Source organism: Sebastes fasciatus, chromosome 20 (assembly GCF_043250625.1).
Source record: "Sebastes fasciatus isolate fSebFas1 chromosome 20, fSebFas1.pri, whole genome shotgun sequence".
Classification (NCBI taxonomy): Eukaryota; Metazoa; Chordata; class Actinopteri; order Perciformes; family Sebastidae; genus Sebastes; species Sebastes fasciatus.
In genome coordinates, this window is record NC_133814.1 from 13,600,446 (window position 1) to 13,623,101 (window position 22,656).

A 22,656-nucleotide genomic window follows, 5' to 3' on the forward strand; every position below is an offset into this window, starting at 1 on the left:
TAAATATATATTTTTCAAAAAATATACAGAAATACATGTGGAAATAAATGAAAATGCTTATAATTATTCTTTTATAATTTGTTATTTCCACATGTATTTATTCTTTTGTTTATTCCTCTTTATATTTTCATATTTCTTTTCTTATTCTTTTACAGATTATTTTTTTTTTTTATGGCACTCTTATGACTCCTTAACCTTCTAGACATGACCAATATGCCCCTCAGTGTAATCCTTAAAGACAGGTGGAAAGACGGACCATTAGGACAGACAGGAGGAGGGTCATGTTGAGCAAAATAAGGGGAGTGATGTGGTCACCTCTCTCAGGTAGCAGGAGATTCCTCTCAGGGCCGTGCTCATCGCGGTCGGTGAAGGCAGCTGGAGGCAAAAAGAAGAGAGAGATAAATAATGAGGGGATATGACTGACAGAAAAGCTGCACAAGCAGGTTAGAGGGGCACAAGATGAACAGAAAGGGATAGGCGTATCGAGTCGAGGCGAGTGAAGCCACTTTGAAAATTACGGCCGCGACACAGCGTCTGGTTCGCAGGATGACAGAGGGGCCTTAGCGTTTGATCGTAGAGTGGCCACCGGCCCCAGAGGGCCAATCTAATACCAACAGCCCTTTCCAACTCATGAAGAACAAAAACCCAGCACCCTCCCGCCCCTTTTCACACACATGCCCCCCGCTCTGCACCACTTTTATTTTTTAATCCATTTGTTTCTCATCTCTCACTCGCTCGCCTCCCCCTACCCCCAACCACCCCCACCATCTCCTCTCGCTCTTTCTCCTCTCCCTTTATTCTCCCAATCTCTATGTACCCTTTTCCCACGCGTGACCCAGCTGACATTTAGCCTGCACGAAAAGCTTTTTGTGAGCTATAAGAATAGATATGATACTCTGGCCTCTGTTTACGTAATATTTGTAAGTCCAGCGTTACCAGCTGATATCGGCTTAATGCAAAATGTGGCCAAAGGTATGTGGACAGCTCTGTCCTTTCTTGGTTTGTGGCTATTTAGTTCCAATGAAGGGAAATCTTTATGCTACACATACAGTTTGTGGAAGTCCTGTTTCTACATGATAATGCCTCAACACGCTCTATTCCCAATTCGTCAAATACCGCTGCTTTGTCACACGTCACTTTATTTTCTGCATCAAAACCACTACAGTTCCCCTTGGCGTGACTTTAGGATTAAGCAACAAAACCACTATAGTTATGTTTAGGAAAGAAATACATGTTTGGGCTTAAAACTAGTACGTTTGTACAGTGAAAATGACACTGAACACGGGACACGAACGAACAGCTGATTGTAACACATGAACAGTGGTCTCCTGGATGGAAGCCTTGTGTTCGTTGGACCCATCCACCTCGACCTCCTGCCCGCCCGGTGTGTGTCTTTTTTAAACTACGTCACCACCCTCCTAGCGCACTTTCACGGAGCATTTACTGTTGCTGCGGATGAGTTTACATTGTAGTTAATGGAACGCCCGCTGCGTTGCATACCGACGCCAAGTGGTGCCTTGTGCGACGATACCGAACGCCGATGGCCGTGACAAAGCCTCGGTGTTTGACACCATGGGAAGGAGAACGGGCTGGATGCCCTCATGCACAAATCCAGTTACGTGAAGAAATGTTTTTCCCAGTTTGGTTTGGAAGATCTTGGCTGGCCGGCACCAACCCCCGACCTCAACATGATCCAGGTTTTAAGATCTGATGCAAAGTCTTTCTACAAGAGTGGAGACTGTTAGAGCAGCAGATTAATGGTTTTGGGGTTGTGGACTGACTGTTGAACACGTTTATTATAGTAGTAGAATATCCAACCACCACACCTCATGCTGTAGTGTCTGCATACTTTATTCAAGTGTCCACATATTTATGGCCATGTAATGTAACTGCATAGACCCGTAAGCGTATTTCCAAAAAGGTTGAACTATTCATTTGTTTGTCTTTGTTTTTATTTACTATTATTCATAATGATTACACTTCCTTTGAAGTTTTCTGTAGCTGACTATCTTTAGTGTCATCGTCGTCTTTTAAATATTTATGACTGTTTATGTAGCAGGAAAATCTATTCACCTATTTATTTGCTGTTTACTCTCAAATACCAATATAGCATTAATCATTCTTTAAATCTCAAATACAGGTGGGGGACTTGGTATTTGGAGACGTTTGTGTCCAGCAGCTTTTGGGAAGCATTTGTTCGACTCTTCTACAGAGATTGCACGGACACGTTTTGGTGTTTTATTATGCCGACAGTGACCGCCGTGGCCAGAGGCATTATGTTTTTCAGGTTGTCTGTCTGTCCGTCCATACGTCTGTTCGTCTGTACATCAATATCTCGGGAACGCCTCGAGTGAATTTCTTCAAATTTGACACAAAAACATCCGCTTGGACTCCAAGATGAACTGATTAGATTTTGGTGGTCAAGGTCACTGTGACCTCACAAGACATGTTTTGGCCATAACTCAAGAATTCATATGTGAACTCTGACAATTTTACTCGAACGTCTAATAGCACAAAATGATGAAGTGATGACATTTTGGACAGACATGGATGCAAACTGCGGAGGCGGAGGCATACAGGGCGCAAGGCGGTAATTCCAGTCTATTATGAGACCCAGGTGTGCTGTCTTCATCGGTCTACTAAATATCGACATTTGAACGCCTCTCTGTTGGCAAATAAACAATTTCCTGCCTTCTCTCTTCACCTCATTTCCATCGTCCTCTGTCTTTTTTCTACTTTGAAAGATGAGGTTGTGAGTCAGAGAGGAAGCCTTAATATATTGAATATTACTGTACCCTCAAGTCATTTATCTCCCTCATACACTCTCATTTCCTTCTTTCCTTCCTTTTAGTCTTTCTTTCCTATCTCTCCTGTTATTCTTTCTGTTATCCCCCTCCCCCCCACACTCTTCTTCTCACAGGAGGTGGATGCTCCAGGCAGATGTTAAAGTGTTTAGTCTGGTCAGGCTTCACGCGACGCAGGGCCACCCGCGACTCCCCGATGAACTCATTATGTGTCAGCTTGTCCTCGTCGCACACGGACACCCTGGGAGTGAGAGACACAAGAGGGGGAAGGGGAAGGTAAAGATGATGAGAAATGGCGAGAGACAAAAGAAACATGAAGAAGAATAAGAGAAGCGGATTACTGAGACAGAGTAAGACAGATGTGCGAGTGTGTGAGGGAGGGCGGTGGAGTTAAACATTGCATATTATGACTCATCTAATTATTCCTAATGCTGTGGCAACATTATAATGAGGGAGGGAAATTGTTGACATATACCTGACCTGAATTAAAGAAAAAAACTACGTTTAAATCCAGACACTGTATATACACACGTTGTACGAATAAAAGCAATTACCATTTTCCCTTGCGTGGGAATTTAGAAAGTGTGAGAGGGTGCATTAAGTCTATCCATATTTATGGAGCTGGCAAACGTTTACACCTGCCATAATGTCACCTGAAATCCATAACTGGGTGGGAGCGTCTGAGAGGAGTGAAGAAGGAGATGGAGGGAGGCTGTGAGCGTATGTGAAATCAAAAGCCGCCGAGCGAGGGATGAAGTGATGTGGGTGAGAGGGAGAGATAACAACAGAAGAATTTATTTAAATCTGTGTGTGTATGTGTGTATACGTGAGGAGAGGACTCATTTATGCCTGAATACGTGCGTGTCTATACTGTAGGCAGAAGTGGAAAATCAGTATGCCACTGACTTCAAGAGTGATTGCCTTTTTCGGTGCTTTATGTAAATGTGAATGAAAGACACGCAACAAGAAGAAGAAAAACTAAGAATGCAATATGTCAGAGAAGGTCTGATACAATACGAACGTGCCGCCTCTTCGCTCTCGGTTTTATTCAGCGTGTAACTAAATTCATGACCACAGGAATGAAACATCGCAGTCACCCGCTGCCTTCAGGTCCCTGGTGATAAAACACGGTATCGCAGAAATGAGGAAGGTGCAAGAGGCCACTTGCCTGGGGACAACAGATATGTGTTTCTAGTAGCTCGTGAGCCCTTCAGCATCAAATAGCAGCAAAAAAAATAGGGAAGAATGAAAATGGAGGAAAGAAAAAGACGGAGGTCTGGGGTGGAAGGCGAAAAAAAGAATAAAGAGAGTTGAAGTCAGAGGTGAAATGTGGTGTGTTAGATGTCCGAGTAAAAGACGGCTGTCATGAAAAGGGCTTGACGATGGTGAGTGACGAGTGAGAGTCCGATAGGTCAAAAAGTCAAGTGTGAAGCGCAGTCATAATAATGTGAGACTTATTTAAGGCTGCAGTTTCTTCAGCGGCAGTAACATCCACATTTTACTGTCGCTATGACAGCTCACATTTATTACTACATCAAAACGATTTCATAATGTCGTTAGAGTAGGGCGATAAATCTAATCAACACATGTCGACAACTTACATGTCAGGCATGTAACTGAAGATGTCCACTGATACTGTTTGACACCGTATAATTTAAAGGCTTTATAAAGTGTCACAGTGGATGGATATTAGAACAGTCATTATGAATTAATAATGACGCCTTTTAGCCTGGCTCTTATGGAAGCTCATTTCTGCCAGGCAAAAAATAGATGAAAAGTTTGAGATGATAAAATATGAAGTGAGTCAAACTTTAGTCTTGCTGACTCAAAATTATGTGATAATAAATCAAAATGTTAACTGAGAATCTCATGATTTAGACCTACTATCTTGTAGTTTTGACTCACTAAGTCAAATATTTGACTTTTCATCTCATCGTTTTGAGCTAGTAAGACAAAAATATTGACTTACAGTGATTATATATGACAGTACATTCTTATTTTTTATCATAGCTAATAGGGATGTTATGGTGAGGAAAATTTCCCACTGGTTTATAAACCTTTGAAAACACCGGACATATTACAAGAACAGATGATGCTCAATATGTGTAGTGCGCTTACTTTGATCTTCAACGTCGGATGGCTGTGTGTCTGGCCTCTCCGGTCCAGCTTTCGCTGCGGGGGGGCCGCAGGTTTCTGCAGGCTCCGTCCTCCGCAAAGCGATTACCTCATTAACGTTATGGTTCCCTTATAGCATTGGGTTTATATCAAAGTTATTTCCTAATAAGCGCTTTTGCTTTTTGCTGTGACACAAACTCCTCCGCCATCGTCTTGTCTATCAACTCTCACTTTCACTTTCAGTTTGTAGCATCCGTCGTCCGACTATGTATTGATAACACGGCGCTGATACACAAAAATGAATTAAATGGGTTTTATTTCTATAAAAAAAGGCAAAACAACGGTGGGAGCGGTGGACAAGTAATTTAATCGGTGTATGCCCGACTACCGTGACAATTATTCCTAGCAGAAAAGTAAAAAAACAAAACTTTTGTATCATTCCTAACTTTTTATAATTGTTTTCCTCTTTGTTTGGCAGGAATAAATTTCCACAAAATCTGGTCGTTATTGTGCAATAGAGCTAAATGGCCAACAGCCTACAGATAGTAGTAATATATATATATATATATATAGTAATAGAGATAAAAAGTCAAAATGTTTTATTAATATTGCCTTATGATGACAGGAAGTCAGGATTAATGATTAATTCAAATCATTTTGAGCTACTAAGACAAAATATTGACTTACCATGATTATATATGACTATAGATTCTTATTATTTTTTTTTTTTTATCATAGCTAACTTCAGAACTTAACAGAAAAGTAAAAAAAAAAACCACTTTTGATTTTGCATAACTGAGTATTTTTAAATTTGTATCATCCTCAACTTTTCCTTTTTCTATTTTTCTCGGCAGGAATAAACTTCCATACAATCTGGTCGTTATTGTAAAAAAGCTATACAGACGGCTGTGAATTAAATCTTTAAGCATGACTTCCTGTCACGATAAGACAATATAAATACACAGTTGCAACTTTTGAATTGTATTTTCTGAGACAGTACTACTGTACTTCTAAGATTTGTCTGAGGAAACGCTGCAGTTTGCTGCAGCTGTCGGTTCAAAGTTGGATGCAGGAACAATAATGGAGCTCCAGTTTTTTTACAGTTTAGAAAAAGTAGTAGAAAAAAAACTCTGCCCCCTTTTTCAAACGTTGGCATATCTTGTGGTTACATTGAGTTCTGGTCGAATGAAACTGCTGTCGGTGGAGTAATTGGAAAACCGCAAACAGCAGTATAATTCCACCTGTTACATAATCCAGATTTATGTGGATGTAAAAAAAAAAATGTAGACATAGAAGATTTCAAATGTCAGTGCCTTGCAGTGGGTGACGTCAACATGTTTACGTGTTTCAGTAGGTTAAACTTCCTGTCTGCTGATCTTTAAAGGCCTCTGCAGAATTAAGAGTGTCGGATGCCGGTTGTAGGGCCAGTTTCTCTAATTTCCCCCGAGAGATCAACCGTCGATCCTATTTAAGTCCCACTTTGCCATGTGCGCCGTGGCAAAGTTTTAGTCACAGGCAGAGACAATTCGCAGCTTTCGTCACCTCTGGAGGGGGTCAATGAAATTAAAACACCCCGTGGTGCTTAGTCTGACCTCAATCTGTCACTGCAAGTTGGAAAGAGAGAAAGGCAGGGAGACAGACGGAAAGAGAGACAAAGAAGGAGGGATGGTTTAGAAGGAGTGGGGGGAGATCTTCTCTGATCCTAGTGGACAGGAGAGATGCGAGGATGGGGAGGAACGAAGGTGAGGTGACGGGGGGGGGATCAAAGGATCAGCGGAGATAGGAGAAGAGAAGAGAAAGGTCTAAAAAAAACGAGACTGGATCCAGATAGACGATAAGAAATCCTTTGTAAGCAAGAGTCTTTTTCCTGACGGGCAAGACAGAGCGGCGAGGCAGGACGTGATTTGAGGCGACAGAAATAGCCAGACATAAAGCAAACATTTACCGGAGTGTTTTGCGGTACATGTCTTCTTCTGTGATTCCACAGTAGGTGAGCGTCTCATTCCACACAGGGTGCAGCGTGTTGCGAACCGTCTTGGTTTTCAGCTTATTGGCCTGTGCATCACAGTGGAGAGGAGAGAAAAAACAATAATCTCAGAGCTGCAACAGGAAAACAAGTTCTTACCGGCTACATGGTCATTTTGTTTCAGAGCAGATTTACTGGTCTGCACATGCACTTTCGTAATGTAGCTCTAAATTATAGGTAGACTAAGTGTGCACTCAAGCAGGTCACTGGAGGTCTTTTTCAGGTGTAGAAAGGGACAAAACCACGTCCTGATAATAAAAGCAGACCTTGCAGGCTCCCGGCAGCAGGTGCAGCTTGACATAAGGATCAGCCAAACCGTTGAAATCCATCGGCTTCAGACCCTAATAGAGAGAAGATATAATGAAGGGATGTAAAATAATTGGTGTGCAAACTGACAACGTAATGAAATGTTAAACGATTACCAGACTGAGAGGTGAGGAGTTCATTTACAAACTGAATCTGAAGCGCAGTGGTAGAGAGCAGGTTTTAATTTGACAGATAGTTTCAGTTCACCAGTGAGTCACATAGCGTAAAGACTATCACCCTTTTATTAAATTGTGTAAGAATTAAGGATGAAAACTGAAATCCTCTGCTACACACTAATAAGAAGATAAGGCTGTCCTGATATCAGATTTTCACTACATGATTATCGTGGCCAAAAGAATTCACGATATTGTATATGGAAAATTCAAAAAAAGTAAATAATGCTATTTGTCAAATTCATCTTTAACTTTGTTTATTGTGTTTTATTTTCTCTTTTTTTTGGAAAATTAATTACACTCAAAATACGAGTGTAGGGAGGTGGAGAGTCTGTAACCATAACTGTATATATAAAATGATTTAAACCTGCAATAGGTAGAATATTTTTGGCGTCATTGGGCAAAAATTCCATAATATCCTTTCAGCATATTGTAATTCAGATGTTCTGAGAGAAAACTAGACCTCTGCACCTCATGGCTCTGTTTTCAGGCTTTAGAAAATCTAGCCCGTGACAGAAGAATTTGGCCAATCACAGGTCATTTCAGAGAGAGAGAGAGTGTTCCTATTGGCTGTTCATTCAACGGAGGCAGCTGTCAATCACTCGCAAACTCCGATCAAACAGTCAAACTAAGCAGCGTTGATCAAATATTAATCAATATTCTGTTACTGTAATGCCTATTTCTCTCCTCAAATGTTTTCAGAAACATCTTGTCGTGTACTGTTTAGCTGTAAAATTAGAAAGTGTGCTCCGGCTGGTGGGCGGCGCTTGGTATTTCCTCAACTGATCTGATGATGGCTGCCGGGTCACAAACTTTCTCATTTTACAGCTAAACAGTAAAAAAGTAACAGAATATTGATTCATATTTGATCAGCACTGTTTGACCGTTTGATCAGAGTTTGCGAGTGATTGACAGCTGCTCAAAGACGGCAGGCTCCAGCTCGGCTCTGATTGGTTGTTTTCCTCCGGTCTGTGAAATCTTGCGGATGCCATTAGGAGCACTGGAGGACACTGAGGCACATTAATTTTTTTCAGATTACCTGTCTCATGCACTATACTGTCAGGATATAGTGACCGTTTCATAAAAAAAATGTTTAATCATATTTGCTTCAATCTTGCCTACTGTTGCTTTAAGAGGCCTTGATTATTTACCCAATATTATCATATGTGTCTTATTAACATGATATCAAAACTACATTTTTTTAAATATCACTGTTATATATCACGTAGTGACACATAGTTGCTGGTGGGCAAAACACAGGCAGCGCCAACGAAGATGGTATTTGAAAACTCGGCCTTGAATTCCCATACAAGACCCCCTGCAGAGTCAGTTCAGAAATCTGCGCGCTGGTCGGCCTTGATTCTGTTGTTATCATTTAAGTATAAAATAATTAGGTTAAAACCAATTTAATATAATCCATCGACCAATCGATGGTTGACTACAGCCCTAGAAAAATGACTGAACAGCTTTTTTGTCACTGGTTGAACAACACACATATATGAGTGATACAAAGCTAAATTAAATATTTACTTTCTATTGCTACAAGACAAACTACCTGTGTTGGCTCTCATAAAACATTATTTACCTTTGCTTTCAGGACTGTGCAGTGTAAGGAGCTGGTGGCTCTCTCATACAGTAGGTCAAACTCTAACGTCCCCAAGGCGGCTGGAAGAAGAAATGTTTCAGTTACTTTGGTAATTGCTTTTCAGCTGATGACTCTATTACTTTATATAGAGCGTGATGGCAGGAAGAAATGTAGACACTCGTTAAATCACATTTAAACATCTCTTGCTGAGAGTTAGATGAGAAGATTATCACCTGGGAGTGGTATCAATCTTCTCATCTAACTCTCGACTCTCGAAGAAAAACGAATAAGTGTAATTACCAAAATGTCAAACTGTTCTTTAAAGACCACTTTTACAGGGTTCTCCTTTTAAAACGAATAAAATAGAACCCTTTCAAATCTGCTGAACACAGTGTTTTGAATCAGCTCGTTAAAGGGACAGTTTGGGTGTTTTGAATTGGGGTTGTATGAGGTACTTCTCCATAGTCAGTGTATTACCTACAGTAGATGAAGGTCGGCACGCCCCCAGTTTGGAGAAACAGACAAGCGCACCGACACCGGAGCAAAGCAGTACAGTGTTGTGGACGGGGACGGCAGAAAACCTATTTTTATCCACCTAAAAGACAGGCTCACCTAAAAAGAATAATATTCGTTTAAAGTGGCAGTAGGCAGTACTATCTCTTGGCAAATATTCCATAATTACCTTTCAGCATATTGTAATTCAAGTGTTCTGAGAGATAACTAGACTTCTGCACCTCCTCATGGCTCTGTTTTCAGGCTTTAAACAAATCTAGCCCGTAACGGAACCTTTTCCTTCTCCTTTCCGACAGGGAACTGAACCGAACTGTGAAACTTATCTATGCTCTCTCTCAAAGCCAGCAGGCTCAGATGACAAAAACAGTATAGATGCGTTTAGTTCGGCGCAATACATTGCTTTGCTCCGATGCTCCTGTCTGTTTCTTGATGCTGGGGGCGTACCGACCGTCATCTACTGTAGTTAATACACTGACTATGCATAAGTACCTCATGCAAGAGACTTGAACTATCCCTTTAAGTATAATCTGCTAATCGACAAAGTCAACTGTCGTCTCTGCTTCTGTGTTAAATCAATGACTTGTTTCAAAAAGAATTTCAATGGTGAATGTGCCACCATCGTTACTGCAAACAGCTGTCTCAGAACAGAAAGCTCGACGGCCGTTACAAACAGCACTTGAGCGAAGGGTCAATTTTGATTTCTTTGAATCGTTCTAGGCCTTATTGTCCCAGATCCACCTCTGTGTTGAGTTAATTTCTATTCTCGGGCTCAAGCAGCTTCAGTGAAGCCAGGTCGTTACTTTCAGGTGACTCACTGTTATCGTCGCTGTCACAGCTGTCGATCTCGATGGAGGTGTCCATGCTGCTCATGGCTGACAATGAGCCCCCTCCGCCCGCCGCCCCTGGTAACAGCGGTGACAACAGGCTGCTGCTCCCTCCTCCTCCTCCTGCAGCCCCTCCACCTTGGCCCGCGCTGCTGGGGTTGAGCGATGTGGGAGCTGCCACCTGATTGGGCGAGAGCGGCTCGGAGAAGGAGGAAGTGGGCGACAGGCGAGGGAAGTAGGCAGAGATTTGGCGGATGGGCCTGATGGGGCCCGGGCATACGTCGATGGCCATGTGCTCCTGGATGGAGATGCCTAAACGTTTTCCTTTTCGCACCGTCATAGGGCTACAGAGACACAGAGATAGACGGAGGAAAAGTTAAATCTTTTCAGCAATGCAATAATTGAAATTTCGTTACGTATTCAGCCGAAGAAAGACATTTATCCACAGATATGAGCTGCTGTTCTCAGTTGCTAATCCAAGCGAAACAAGGTGAGCTCGGTGAGATGGTTGGTGATAAATAAGATCCTGCGTCTGGCCATCACTGAGATATAATCACACTTAATTGGCATTTTACATTTGCCATATAGTCAAGAAGAAGAACTTAAGATAGGAAGCGTTTATCTCAAACTGCTCTTGCACTAAAACCTCCTTCAACATAATTAGAACTCTTAAAAAGAAAGACATTACTCATAAGATGACAAAATAGAGCAGAGGATGTGCACAAATTTGCATTTCAATTGAATACATCTGAATAATCTCCAGCCTATCAGGGAGGATAATGGATAACGGACAATAGGGGTCTCCCCCGAATCCTAATCATCTTCGATGAAATGGCAGTTTGCGTGTGCATGCGTGAGCCGCGGAGGCACACATGTTATCTAAAGTGCTTAACAACCCTCCGCAGACAGGCAGGTAATTACAGGATGAAGTCTTCGCAGGCTGGAACGCTCTTCAGTGTGCTCGGATGGAGGGAAGCGTCCTGGTGATTATATAAAGTTGTGGCAGCAGGGAGTGGAGTTGACCACGAGGCTGATGTGTCTGCTCTCTTCCCGAAATAAAAAAAGAGGGGGGTGGATTACAAACATATCTCACAGCTTTAGTTTTCTAAAGACAGCAGGCCTTGAGGGGGCGTTGTGTCCTCAATACTGAACAAACCCCCCCTGGACTACCTTCTGCTCTCTCTGCATTAATCGATTCAAACTGAGAAGTGAATATTTGCACTGTGAGTATTTGCACTTCCTCTGTGATGTCTGTAACGGCACCTACACACTACACGACTTTCAGAGTCGTCAGATTGCTGTGCTGATCACATTACACGGCTGTCTTATAAGGGGGAATCTTGAAGTTGTTGTGGTTTTCCCGATAAGTCTGTCTGCAGGGTTGTCTCTGCAGGGTGTTCTGGGTCTACCCCGGGGCCTCTGACCAGTAGCTACTGATCCAATTGATGATTTGCAGTGAAAAATGGAGGGAGAAAAAGAAAATAATATGGAGGATAGCATTGCAAAGGAGACGGGGGGATCAAGGATTGTCTGTTCTACAGAGAGTTGGAAGTAAATAAATAATGTTGCAATGAGCGCAGGTAGCTGTCTGCTCGTGTTGTGGTTCGACAAGGACATGTTTGTGCTTTGTGTGTTTGCAAATTTATTCTGATAGAAACTATATTCTCATAGCCATGCATCCATATTAAGGGAATAGTTCAACATACACTTTGCTTTCTTGCAGAGAGTTAGATGAGTAGATTGATACAACTACAAACAGAGAGGTTATTACCTCCATGTTGATTAGTGTGATTTAAAAGTGTTGGTAGATGGATTTTCTAACCTTTGGACACAGCAAAGCTAGCTGTTTCCAGTCTTTATGCTAAGCTAAGCTAACCGACTGCTGGCTGTAGCTTCATATTTACCGCACACACAATGTCGAGCTACTACTTTATCAACCCAATCTCACGGGAAGGCGTTTCAATAGCACGATATTACAAGGACATTACGCATGTCATGAGAATGCATTTTAGCTTTTTTGCGTGTCATTTTCTACGCCACGCAACAAAACTACGGTAACAATCGCAGTTAGGTTTAGGCAACAAAACCACTTAGTTAGGTTTAGGAACAACATAATGGTTGGGCTTAAAAGAAGTCTGTAAAATAAGTAAAATACGTTCAGAGACAACGTAACACAAGTATGGAACACACGCCACTAATGCTACTAACGCAAGTAGGGATGCACCGATACCACTTTTTTCATACCGACTTTTTTACATTTGGGTACTCGCCGATACCGAGTACTGATACGAGTACTTCTCTGTGCCAAAAGACCCTCGTTAACAGCCAGCTGGAGGGTGTGAGCGACACACGGCAGGCTGGGGAGTCCCGCATACGAGGTGGTGCGCCGCAACTGGCTGTAGGTCGGCTTGGAAAGGCTCAGGGCGAAGGTGGCTCGCGGCCGCAGCTTTACAGCGCTCCCCGCCCGGACCTCGCCGCACCGTTGGGGAGGTGGAGCGTGAGGCCCCGAAAGATGGTAACGAGAGGTTAACCCGCTGCTGTAAAGTGGTATCGTTGTTGTTGTATCGGAGCCGTTTTGCGAGTACGAGTACATGAGCACAGTATCGGACACGATACCCGATACTGGCATCGGTATTGGTGCATCCCTAAATGCCACTAACGCCACTAACGCCACTAACGCCACTAACGTAACTTCAAAATAACTCACCACTTTGGGACACAAACACCGGTCTGGAACACCGGTGTCCTGGTTGAAAGTCCAGTGTTTGTTGGACCACCCACCATAAGCGGTGTTTCTCACTTTCTATTCTACGTCACTAGCTCTGAGCGTAGCATATCTACACAGATGCGTTTAAATTGCGATCAATACAGACTACATGGCGTACAAATGACCCCAAAAGCAAGAACGGTGTTCTCATTGCATGTGAAATGACTTGTGACTCACCATCATACGCTTCTATTTAGTGCAACCAAGCTGACTTTATTATGAATGCAGGTTTTAGTTAATCTCAAATGGCTGTATAAGGCTCGTCAGAACTATAATTATTCCTCATTGTCCCCTTCCTTCTGTTTGTGGGGTCAAAACCAGTAAACAGATTAATTTCCGACCCTTCAGTCGCCGGGATAAAGTCAATATGACCATTGGCGTAAAGTGGCCCTGAAATTATTGCCTCTGACTGTTGACCTTCAGCAGAATTACAGGCAGCGAGGGTCATTTGTCATGTATGGTCCAGTCTCTCTGCTGTGAGCACAACAGTGGGCGTTACGCGCCACAGCTCATCCAGCTCTCTCTTGGCTGGAGATGAAACAGACTTTTGAAACACGCTGCAGCGTGCCAGCATGCAAACTTCCTCCACTCAACTGACCGAGAGGACTTTAACAGACCTCTAGCTCCGGAGTGGAACGTGATGATGGACGTTTAGCCTGTTGCAGCCATTTTAGTGCCATTAAGAACCACAATAGGAAAAATTGATGACTTCTAGAGCGCTGAACAAACCGGTCAGAGTTCATCGCTGCTCAATTAAGTGCCGCAGAGATAACGTCAGACGCCTGCACTTCAGGACGTGATTCTCGTTACAAGCACAGTTTTTCAAATCTGAAGATAAAACCAGCGACAATAAATCATTTCCGCCTGGCACAACAATAACACAATAGCAAAATAATCTCAAATTAAGCGGCATTAATAAGACGGAGAAGGTGAAAACAAGCTAATGAAACTCCCCGTGATGATTATGATTATAGCCAGAATTGATTAAAAGATGAATTAACTTGGATCGGTAGATAATGATTGTTCTTATGAGTAATAAACTGTATAATCCCTCAAAGCACACACACACTTTCAAAAAGGCATGCCATCAAACATACGCAGATACACTTCCGTCAGATCATTAATTCATCTCTCTCTCTACACACACACACACACACACAAGCGCGCGCTCTATGCAGCTGTTGCAGGCTTGTGAGCGAGTGTCTGTTGATATAATGCGCGCAGTCAGTCGCCTCCCAGTCCTGGCAGATGTGGCCGTAAGCTGGAGCTGCCCGAGCACCAGCAGCACCACCAGCACACACAGAGCCGGGAGGCCTGGTGGCTCGCAGCCCGCGGGGAAGCGGAAGCTCACGTGGAGCTCGTGATTGATCGCTCTCAAGCTGCCAGCTGGAATCTCTCTCTCATCTTCTCTTTTCATCATCATCTTGTTACTGAGAACACTCCAAATAATAAGGTGAACCTCACACTTGACAGGTTTTTCATGTGCTAAAGCTCGTTTGACACACTCTTACTACTTTACATAATTCCTATAAGCTACAATATAAGAATGGCCCAACTTGTCAGCTACACACAGTAACCCTGTGGCAGCTAGTTATGCAACCATATACAGTATTTGATGCATGGCCCCTTTGCACATCAATCCTAACGTTACATAGGTTTCCAGCTTTGAGGAATGGGAGGAATGAAGCTGGCAGTCAGGAATATCTTTGTGCAACATGCGACCTCCCCCCCCCCCACCTCCTCTTTTAGCTCCTTCACTTTAAATTAGAGTCATATCACAGGCATGTACGCTCCCTCCCTCAACCCCCATCCTCCACCTTTTCATAATCCACCTCTTCTCCCCTTTTTATCTCTGTCATTATCTCACCGTCCGACTTTCTCAGACACCATTATTCCACCTGTAGGTATGCGAGGATCTCTCTCTCTCCTCCCTCTCTCTGTCTCTTGGCTGTTTTTTTCTTCTTCTCTTGTGTCCTACATACAATGGGCCCCTGCAGCGGGCTCCGTTCACCTTTAAATAACAAGCTGGCGGCTGACAGGCAGATGGTATAGTACAGTGCGGCACGCTGTAGCTACTCATTAGAGCACAGACAGTCAAGCACATCAGTTGCAGCTAACCACAGTGACACTGAGCACTTGTCAATTAGAGCCAAGTTATTTTCAGGCTGCCAGGCATGAGTAAACTCCGACGTGTGTTGGAAGGTGTGAAAGAAAAGTGAAGGAGCAGGTAAAAAAAGATAGAAAAACAGACCGCCACATGTTGCACCTGTCTGCTGTGTGAGAATGATGCAGAATCTCTCGGTCTGGTTTTTTACTGCATTTGCTTGCAGAAACCTGCATGAACCAAATAGACTAATAAAGTGAAAATATAATGATAGCGGTAGATGGTGAGAAAGAAGGAACAATTTACATAAAGGTGTATTTCATGCAGAGAAATAAAGAGGGAAAAACATATATATATATATCAGAAAAAACGTTTGCAACCTTGGCAGCAGATTCAACCTGTCTGCATTTCAGAATAAAATTATAGAAATGTTGACTTACCTCACTGATAGCGCAAGTGTGAAACTCCTCATAAAAAAAGAGGGGATTCCAGTGCGGAGCGGAGGAGACTAACTAACAGGTGGCGAAGAGAGGAGCAGAAACTAGAGAGAGAAAGAGGAGGGGGGAGACGAAGAGAGACAGAGAGAGGGAGAGAGAGAGAGAGAGCTCTACGTGTATCATTAGAAATTAAATGCATGAATAGTTCAAGTTGATATAAAACGAGGAGCAGAGGAGGGAGAGGAGAGCGACATGCTGGAGGAGGATGGAGATGGAGATGGAGAGAGAGAGGCAGCGGGGAGTTATTACTTGACAGTCTGTTGTGCATGTGACTGTTTCATCCCCCCACCATCCCCCTACACACAAACACACACACACTTGTTTTTGTCTCTAGGAGGACATTGCTTCATTCCTGAAGGCTTAAACTAACCTTTAAGGATAAGGCTGATGATGTTCTACATTTCTCTTAATTTCTGTAAATAAAATCCAATATTTACAACAACAGCAGTTCCTAATTAGGGTATTTAAATGGTGTAACTATGAGGCTAGCAGTGGGTGTAACCATGTTGGGATAATACGTGAACACGCAGCCCGGTCACGTTCCCAGGGGCGTCAAATACCGAGGCTTTGTCACGCCCGTCTGCGTTAGATACCGCCACACAAGGCTGACGCATCAGGCAGTCCATTAACTACAATGTTAACCCATCCGTAGCAACAGTCAGAGAAAGTGTGATGACGTAGTTTAATGAGCGAAAAGACACACACAGGGCGCCGGCGGGTGGGTGGGCGGATCGGTCCAACAAACACAAGGCTTTCATTCAGAAGACCGCTGTTTGTGTCCCGTGCGCCACAATGTTCAGTTTCATTTTCCCTTTACAAACATAGCACAGCAGTTTTAAGCCCAACAATGTTGTTTTTTTAACAAAGTGGTTTTGTGACCAAAACCTAAAGTTGCGCCAAGGGGTTTGACAAATTGGCAGCATGTGTTGGGAGTTGGGATGAGAACATGTTGGAACTCTCCCAAGTCAGGGAGGTTTTCCTATTCCTATCATCCTGCCAGGGGTGCATAGATGCAGAATTAAACCTCGATATTTGTCAAAAAGAATATTCAGAAAACATAAATTAGCCATTTCTTCCAATTTTTAGGGGGAGTTATGAGCTACGAGTGAATGTGCCCAGCTACTTGAAGTCTTGTTGTCACAACAAAGCTGCCAGTTTGTAAAGAGACCAAAACCTGCGCTCACCGGCTGGAGAAGCTGCAAAAAAAAAGGTGCTGAGCGGATGAATAAACTGTTGTTCGTCAAGAAATAGTTCGAGCCCAGTTCAGTCCAGTGTTCCTAGGAATTGTGTCCATAGTGGACCAACCCACGCCGCACAATTTACGTCCAATGACGACATTTAGTCAGTGCCACTGCAGGAAGTAGTGTTCTCCCTATAGGTTGCGAGGCAGAACATAAAGGTAGGTGGTTGTAGCATGTCAGATTTCTGGAGTTAGCGTTCCCACCACAGAATTGCAATTCATTTTAACCTTTTTATTATTTATAAAGCTTTTTACCTTTATTTATTAACCACAATCTTTCTCCAACCTTGACCAAGTGTTATAACGTTAATCTTACCTTAAAGCTGCAGTGGGTAGAATTGGCACAAATATGATTAAATAAAGTTATTTATCGGTCACTATATCCTGGCAGTAGTGCATGAGACAGGTAATCTGAAAAAAATCATGTTCCTCTGTATCCTCCGGTGCTTCTAATGGCATCTGCAAGATTTCACAGACCGGAGGAAAACAACCAATCAGAGCTGATCCGGAGCCTTGCCATCTCTGAGCAGCTGTCAATCACTCGCAAACTCCGATGAAATGGTCAGACTAGGCAGCGCTGATCAAATATGAATCAATATTCTGTTACTGTAATGCCTATTTCTCACCTCAAATGTTTTTAGAAACATCTTGTAGTGTACTGTTTAGCTGTAAAATGAGAAAGTTTGTGACCCGGCAGCCATGTTGAGATCATTTTAGGAAATACCAATCACCGCCCACCAGCCGGAGCACAGCCAATAGGAACGCTCAATAGGAACGCTCAATAGGAACGCTCAATAGGAACACTCAATAGGAACGCTCAATAGGAACGCTCAATAGGAACGCTCTCTGAAATAACCTGTGATTGGTCAAAGTCTTCCACCAAAGACTAGATGTTTTTAAAGCCTGAAAACAGAGCCATGAGGAGGTGCAGAAGTCTAGTTTTCTCTCAGAGCACTTAAATTACAATATACTGAAAGGTTATTATGGAATTTCTGCACAATGATGCCAAAAATATACTGCCTACTGCCACTTTAACCATAGCTTATTTGACATAACCGTGATCTTTCCTTAACCTTATCCACACAGTAGTTGCCATGCGCAGATTTTGTAGAAAGTAATAATGTAATATTATATAATAATGTTGGCATTGAATATAATCCAGCTACTATTAAATAATGATGTTCTTGTCTAGCAGATGGGCAGCTACCCTGAGACCTCAAAACAGCCGTTTTTACATTTGTCTTAATGTACGGATTAAGCAAACAAGGTGCAATGCGTCAGTGTTTGTTTTTCCAAATTTGGACAGAGCCAGACTAGCTGTCTCAACCCTGCTTCCAGTCTTTTTATGTTAAACTAAGCTAATCACCTCCTGAGTCCCCATAATGTGAGTGATACAAGTACACACACAGGCAGCATCTCTTATTAAATGCAGGCTTTGTATTAATTTTAAGGGGGAAAAAAAGACCTCTAATTAGATCTCTCCATCTTTCTGTCCATGTTAATTCCAAACTAATACACTGTGTCTTTCTCTCCCAAACACACACAGAGTCTCTTCAGTCTCAGTTCCTCCGTGTAATTAAGCTAATGGGTCTCGAGTCAGTGATAGACAAGGGGAAACATGCTATTTCCCCCGTGCGTCTATTGAAGGGACAAAATTGGTGTTCTCTGCGGGTCTCTGTCTCTCTTTTTTTATCTGACTTGTCCTTTCTTTCAGTTTGGAGAGTCCACACTCTCTGAAAGTCTCCGTCTATCAAAAAGGGGAGCCAAGAAGCTGTCACACAACGCAGGCTGCTGAATAGACTTACTGCTGCTTTTTTTGTGTTATCTTCAAAAATTGCTTGATGTCTTTGTTCCGTGGTGTTCTTCGTGTCTCTCTCCTTTCTTATCTCATGCCCCCTCTTCAGTTCCCTCTCTCTCTTTTTCTGTCTCTCTCACACACACACACACACACGCACGCACGCACACACACACACTTATGTATGTCCTGGTCCCATTAAATTGATGCCATAGCAGAGACATGCATGAATGCATTAACATGGCAATATAACGCATAAGCCTCCAGAGAAGCATGACTCCTACTCCTTCATGCAAACTGCTCATGCCACACACGTTTACACAATCCCCCACACACTGCAATATAGAGCCACCACTCTGCCAATTCTGTCAAAAGACCCTTCAATATATATATATTTATATATGATATATATAACCCTTATATCACCTTTTTGGGCTTTCTTCCACTTCCCTCCCTCCCCCCCCGCTCCTCCTCGTCATATCTCTACTCTCCTGCCTCTCCTGTTTATGAGAACTGAAATCCCCTCATTACGAATGCATAGTCGTTACGTGCTCTCGCCACACCAATTATGTCGGGGACGGGTGCTAGTGCTTCAGTGAAAAACAGCTGACCACAACAGAGTCCACAATGGCTCTGACAAGAACAAATGACATCAGCGAACCAGTCGGCCCTCGTTACACACAGATGACAAACACAGACAGGACTGGTTTCTCTAACCAGTTAGGAAATGGGAGGCACAACTAGATAACGTATGCATTCTGCTTAAACAATACAATGTTATATATTGTTCTTACATGATTATCGCCAATTGCATACAGAATTCATACATTCATTTTATTGCACTATTTATTTTATATATGTTGGTTTAGGACCCTACATGTATTTGGTATTTCGTTTCTGTATTCATAAAGATAACGCACATTAATCAACATTTCACAAACGTACAGTAGGCTAAGCCACTAAAGACAACAATAGCAACACAGAACAACAACAGGAGGCAGCAAAATATTGATGCAATAATATAACAATAACATCCACTATTTGGCCATGAAAAGCTGTGTGTGAAACAACAGAACACAAATGAGCATGTACTGTTTATAACCAAGTTTTGCACAAATGAACCAAACTGCTATACAAAGCCAAAACATAGGAACTACATGTTTGGCCAAAATTGAGTTAAGACATCAGACGTTTTGACATCTTACCTATAGGATGACCATATTTTCACACCCCCAAACCAGGACCCTTAAGCATACTGCACGCTCAGGCATGCACACATGCATGCGCCCGTTTCAACACCATGGACAACGCCTCAGCAGATGAAAAATGTCTCACAAAATCCACCAGATCATAGTTTAGGCCTATTTGAAAACTGTATCATAACACTAATAAACACAAAACACCAGGATTGCATTGGTGTAATATAACTTACATTATTGATTGTCAGATACCTTTTTTAAAACTAAACGCAAGGTATTGATCAGTGTGCAGGCTGCTGGCTAAATGGCCCACTGTGACACATCCTCTGCCAGCTGTTGTATATTGCTATCTGACCATCTTCATATGATCTTTTATATCGGCGTTTCCACCGTGCGCGACCGATGTGTGCTTTTGCAGTGTGTGCAAGTGCAGCATTTTCGTTGCCGGATACTTGGTAGCTTAAGTTACGAAGGAAGGATCGTCTCCTGGAGCTCTTTAGAAAAGACCGTTTGTGAATTTTTTTGCGACATGAAGCTTTGGCTTTGGCGACCCCTAATGGGGCCAGCAAATAAATGTTGAATTCAGACGCATGGTGCGTTGTTTGTTTGTTTATTTTTATATTGGTTAAGTTAATAATAAATAGTCTATGTAAGTGCTGAAAACAAGTATTATAATATTATGATTTCAGTTGTGGGGAAAACCGGCACAATTTGGTAATGAATGTTGAAAATCGGGACATTTTAGTGTTTTACAGATATTTGTCGGGACTCGGGACACCTAGCTTGAAACCGGGACAATCCAGTTCTACCTTACTATAAACAGTTTTATACAATAGAATGTGGAATTTTTTTAGGTGGAGAAACGGCATGAAAACTAAGAAAACAGAGATAAAAACCAACCCGCGGTGACTGCTATCTGGTGAGATAGCTTTAGCTGAAGCTAATTTACCCTTTGCTACTTTTTCCTGGAATTGAAAAATCAATTTAAATGCTCCAACATCTTAATAATCTTACCACATTAACAAGGTAGTAGCTTAATCTAATCATAATGGAGAATAAAGTAACACCAGATAATTAGCCTGGTTTAGCAGAGTCGCAGAAACTACTCGTCTCTTAACCCTCCCTACTTTTAAATCACACATTTAAGTGTATTTAATTAAAGATTAATTTATCAATCTAGCTCATCAGTTCAAATGGACCAGAAAGCTGAGGAAGAAACAAGAACATATTTTCTGTTTTGCATTTTCCATGAGCCTTTTAAATTGTCCAAAAAATAGAGTGCAGTATGTGAATGTTGTTTTTCAGGTTTTGTCCGTGACATTTATTAATAGCCAGCAAAAAAATGCATTAAAATAAAGGCTACTGCTCAAAGCATACAGAGCAACAATAAGACAAATGTAAAAAAAAAAATAGTAATAATGATACAATGTTAGAAGAAATAGGTTGAAAGTCAGTAAAATGGTCATATCACGCACACACACTAAAACATAAGCTGTGCAGCACAAAGACAAAAGACACAATTGTAAAAATATTAACATCACATTATTATATTATACTAATAAATACGCCACGCAAAGCAGACCATCTGGCAACAGGCATAGGACATGAGACAAGTTGACAGCAAGTTAGCAAATTAATAATTGATAGATATTTTGTGAATACATAATACAAGCATAATAATGAATAGACATGTACAAATATTCATGTGAGACAAAATAAAAAAAAAGACATGTTCTTATACAGAGCAACTTTTCTCAGTATGTGTTTCCTATAGATTTGCACAGGGAATAAGCTGGCAGCCGCAGCTCCTCTAATAACGAAATAATGGAAAACATAGGCGAGCAGAATAAAAGAAACAATCCGAGAACTCCAAGGTCCTCTTTTCTGTGACACTCAGCCATGTGACTGCAAGGTCGCCGTGTACCCGATCGGCACGAAAAGGACTCGAGCTTCTCACAACCCTCTACAACACGGATCCTTCAGTATTGTCACTCATTGAGATGAGCTACCCTGATGTATCGCATGAGTCACTGGCCCATAAACGTGTGAAATGGAAATGCGAGCACCGCTCCTTTATATTAGGAATGAAAAGCCTGATAGCAGCATTGTGTAAAGCAATACAGGAGCCGGTGTGTGATGCCGGGGGAGGAACAGATAGGAGAGGAAACTGCATCTGAATAACAAAGATTAAAGTTGTAGAAGAGTGTCTGAAGACGGAGGTGAGGGTATACAGTATTTGTTTTATTTCTTTGCAGAGCCTTTAACTGCAGAAGTAATTAATAAGCCTCACAATTTCTATCACTTGAGACAATCAATATGAAAGAAAATGAAGGATAGACAGCAGAGAATTCACAATAGAATCCTGACTATCTACTGTAAGGAACTGTCTTTGTAGGGTTTGTTCCTTTGTTCCTTCCTAATGACTGAGGAAGCACACGCTTCAGGCAAACAATATGTATGCTTTTATTATATTACTTCATAAGTCCGGTCAAGAGAGTGTGAAACAATAACTGGAAACAGCACAAAGTTTTAGCCTGAAGCGTGTGCCTATCTGACCTGAACATCTAAGCGAGCTTCATATAGTATTACTGCATATAGGATGTGTCTTTACTCACTGCATATCATCCTGGGTGCTGTCCCAGTTACCTTTTCTATTTTTCATACTCATCCCCTATGGAGCTATACATCGAGAGACGAGAGAGCCTCCG

General features: G+C 42.2%; 1 protein-coding gene across 1 annotated transcript in view; it reads right to left on the bottom strand.

Moving 5' to 3' along the window:
* The window catches only part of LOC141758087 (double C2-like domain-containing protein alpha), a 29,591-nt gene extending 13,631 nt beyond the window's left edge, over positions 1-15,960 (bottom strand). Inside the window, exons 1-7 of the mRNA XM_074619187.1 lie at positions 15,658-15,960; positions 10,338-10,690; positions 9,010-9,089; positions 7,212-7,286; positions 6,865-6,974; positions 2,919-3,045; positions 316-375 (exon numbers count right to left, since the gene is read on the bottom strand). Of these exons, the coding sequence (XP_074475288.1) occupies positions 316-375; positions 2,919-3,045; positions 6,865-6,974; positions 7,212-7,286; positions 9,010-9,089; positions 10,338-10,690; positions 15,658-15,689 (837 nt within the window). The 5' untranslated portion in view covers positions 15,690-15,960. The remainder of the gene's footprint in view (positions 1-315; positions 376-2,918; positions 3,046-6,864; positions 6,975-7,211; positions 7,287-9,009; positions 9,090-10,337; positions 10,691-15,657) is intronic.
* Between the last annotated feature and the right edge of the window lie 6,696 nt (positions 15,961-22,656).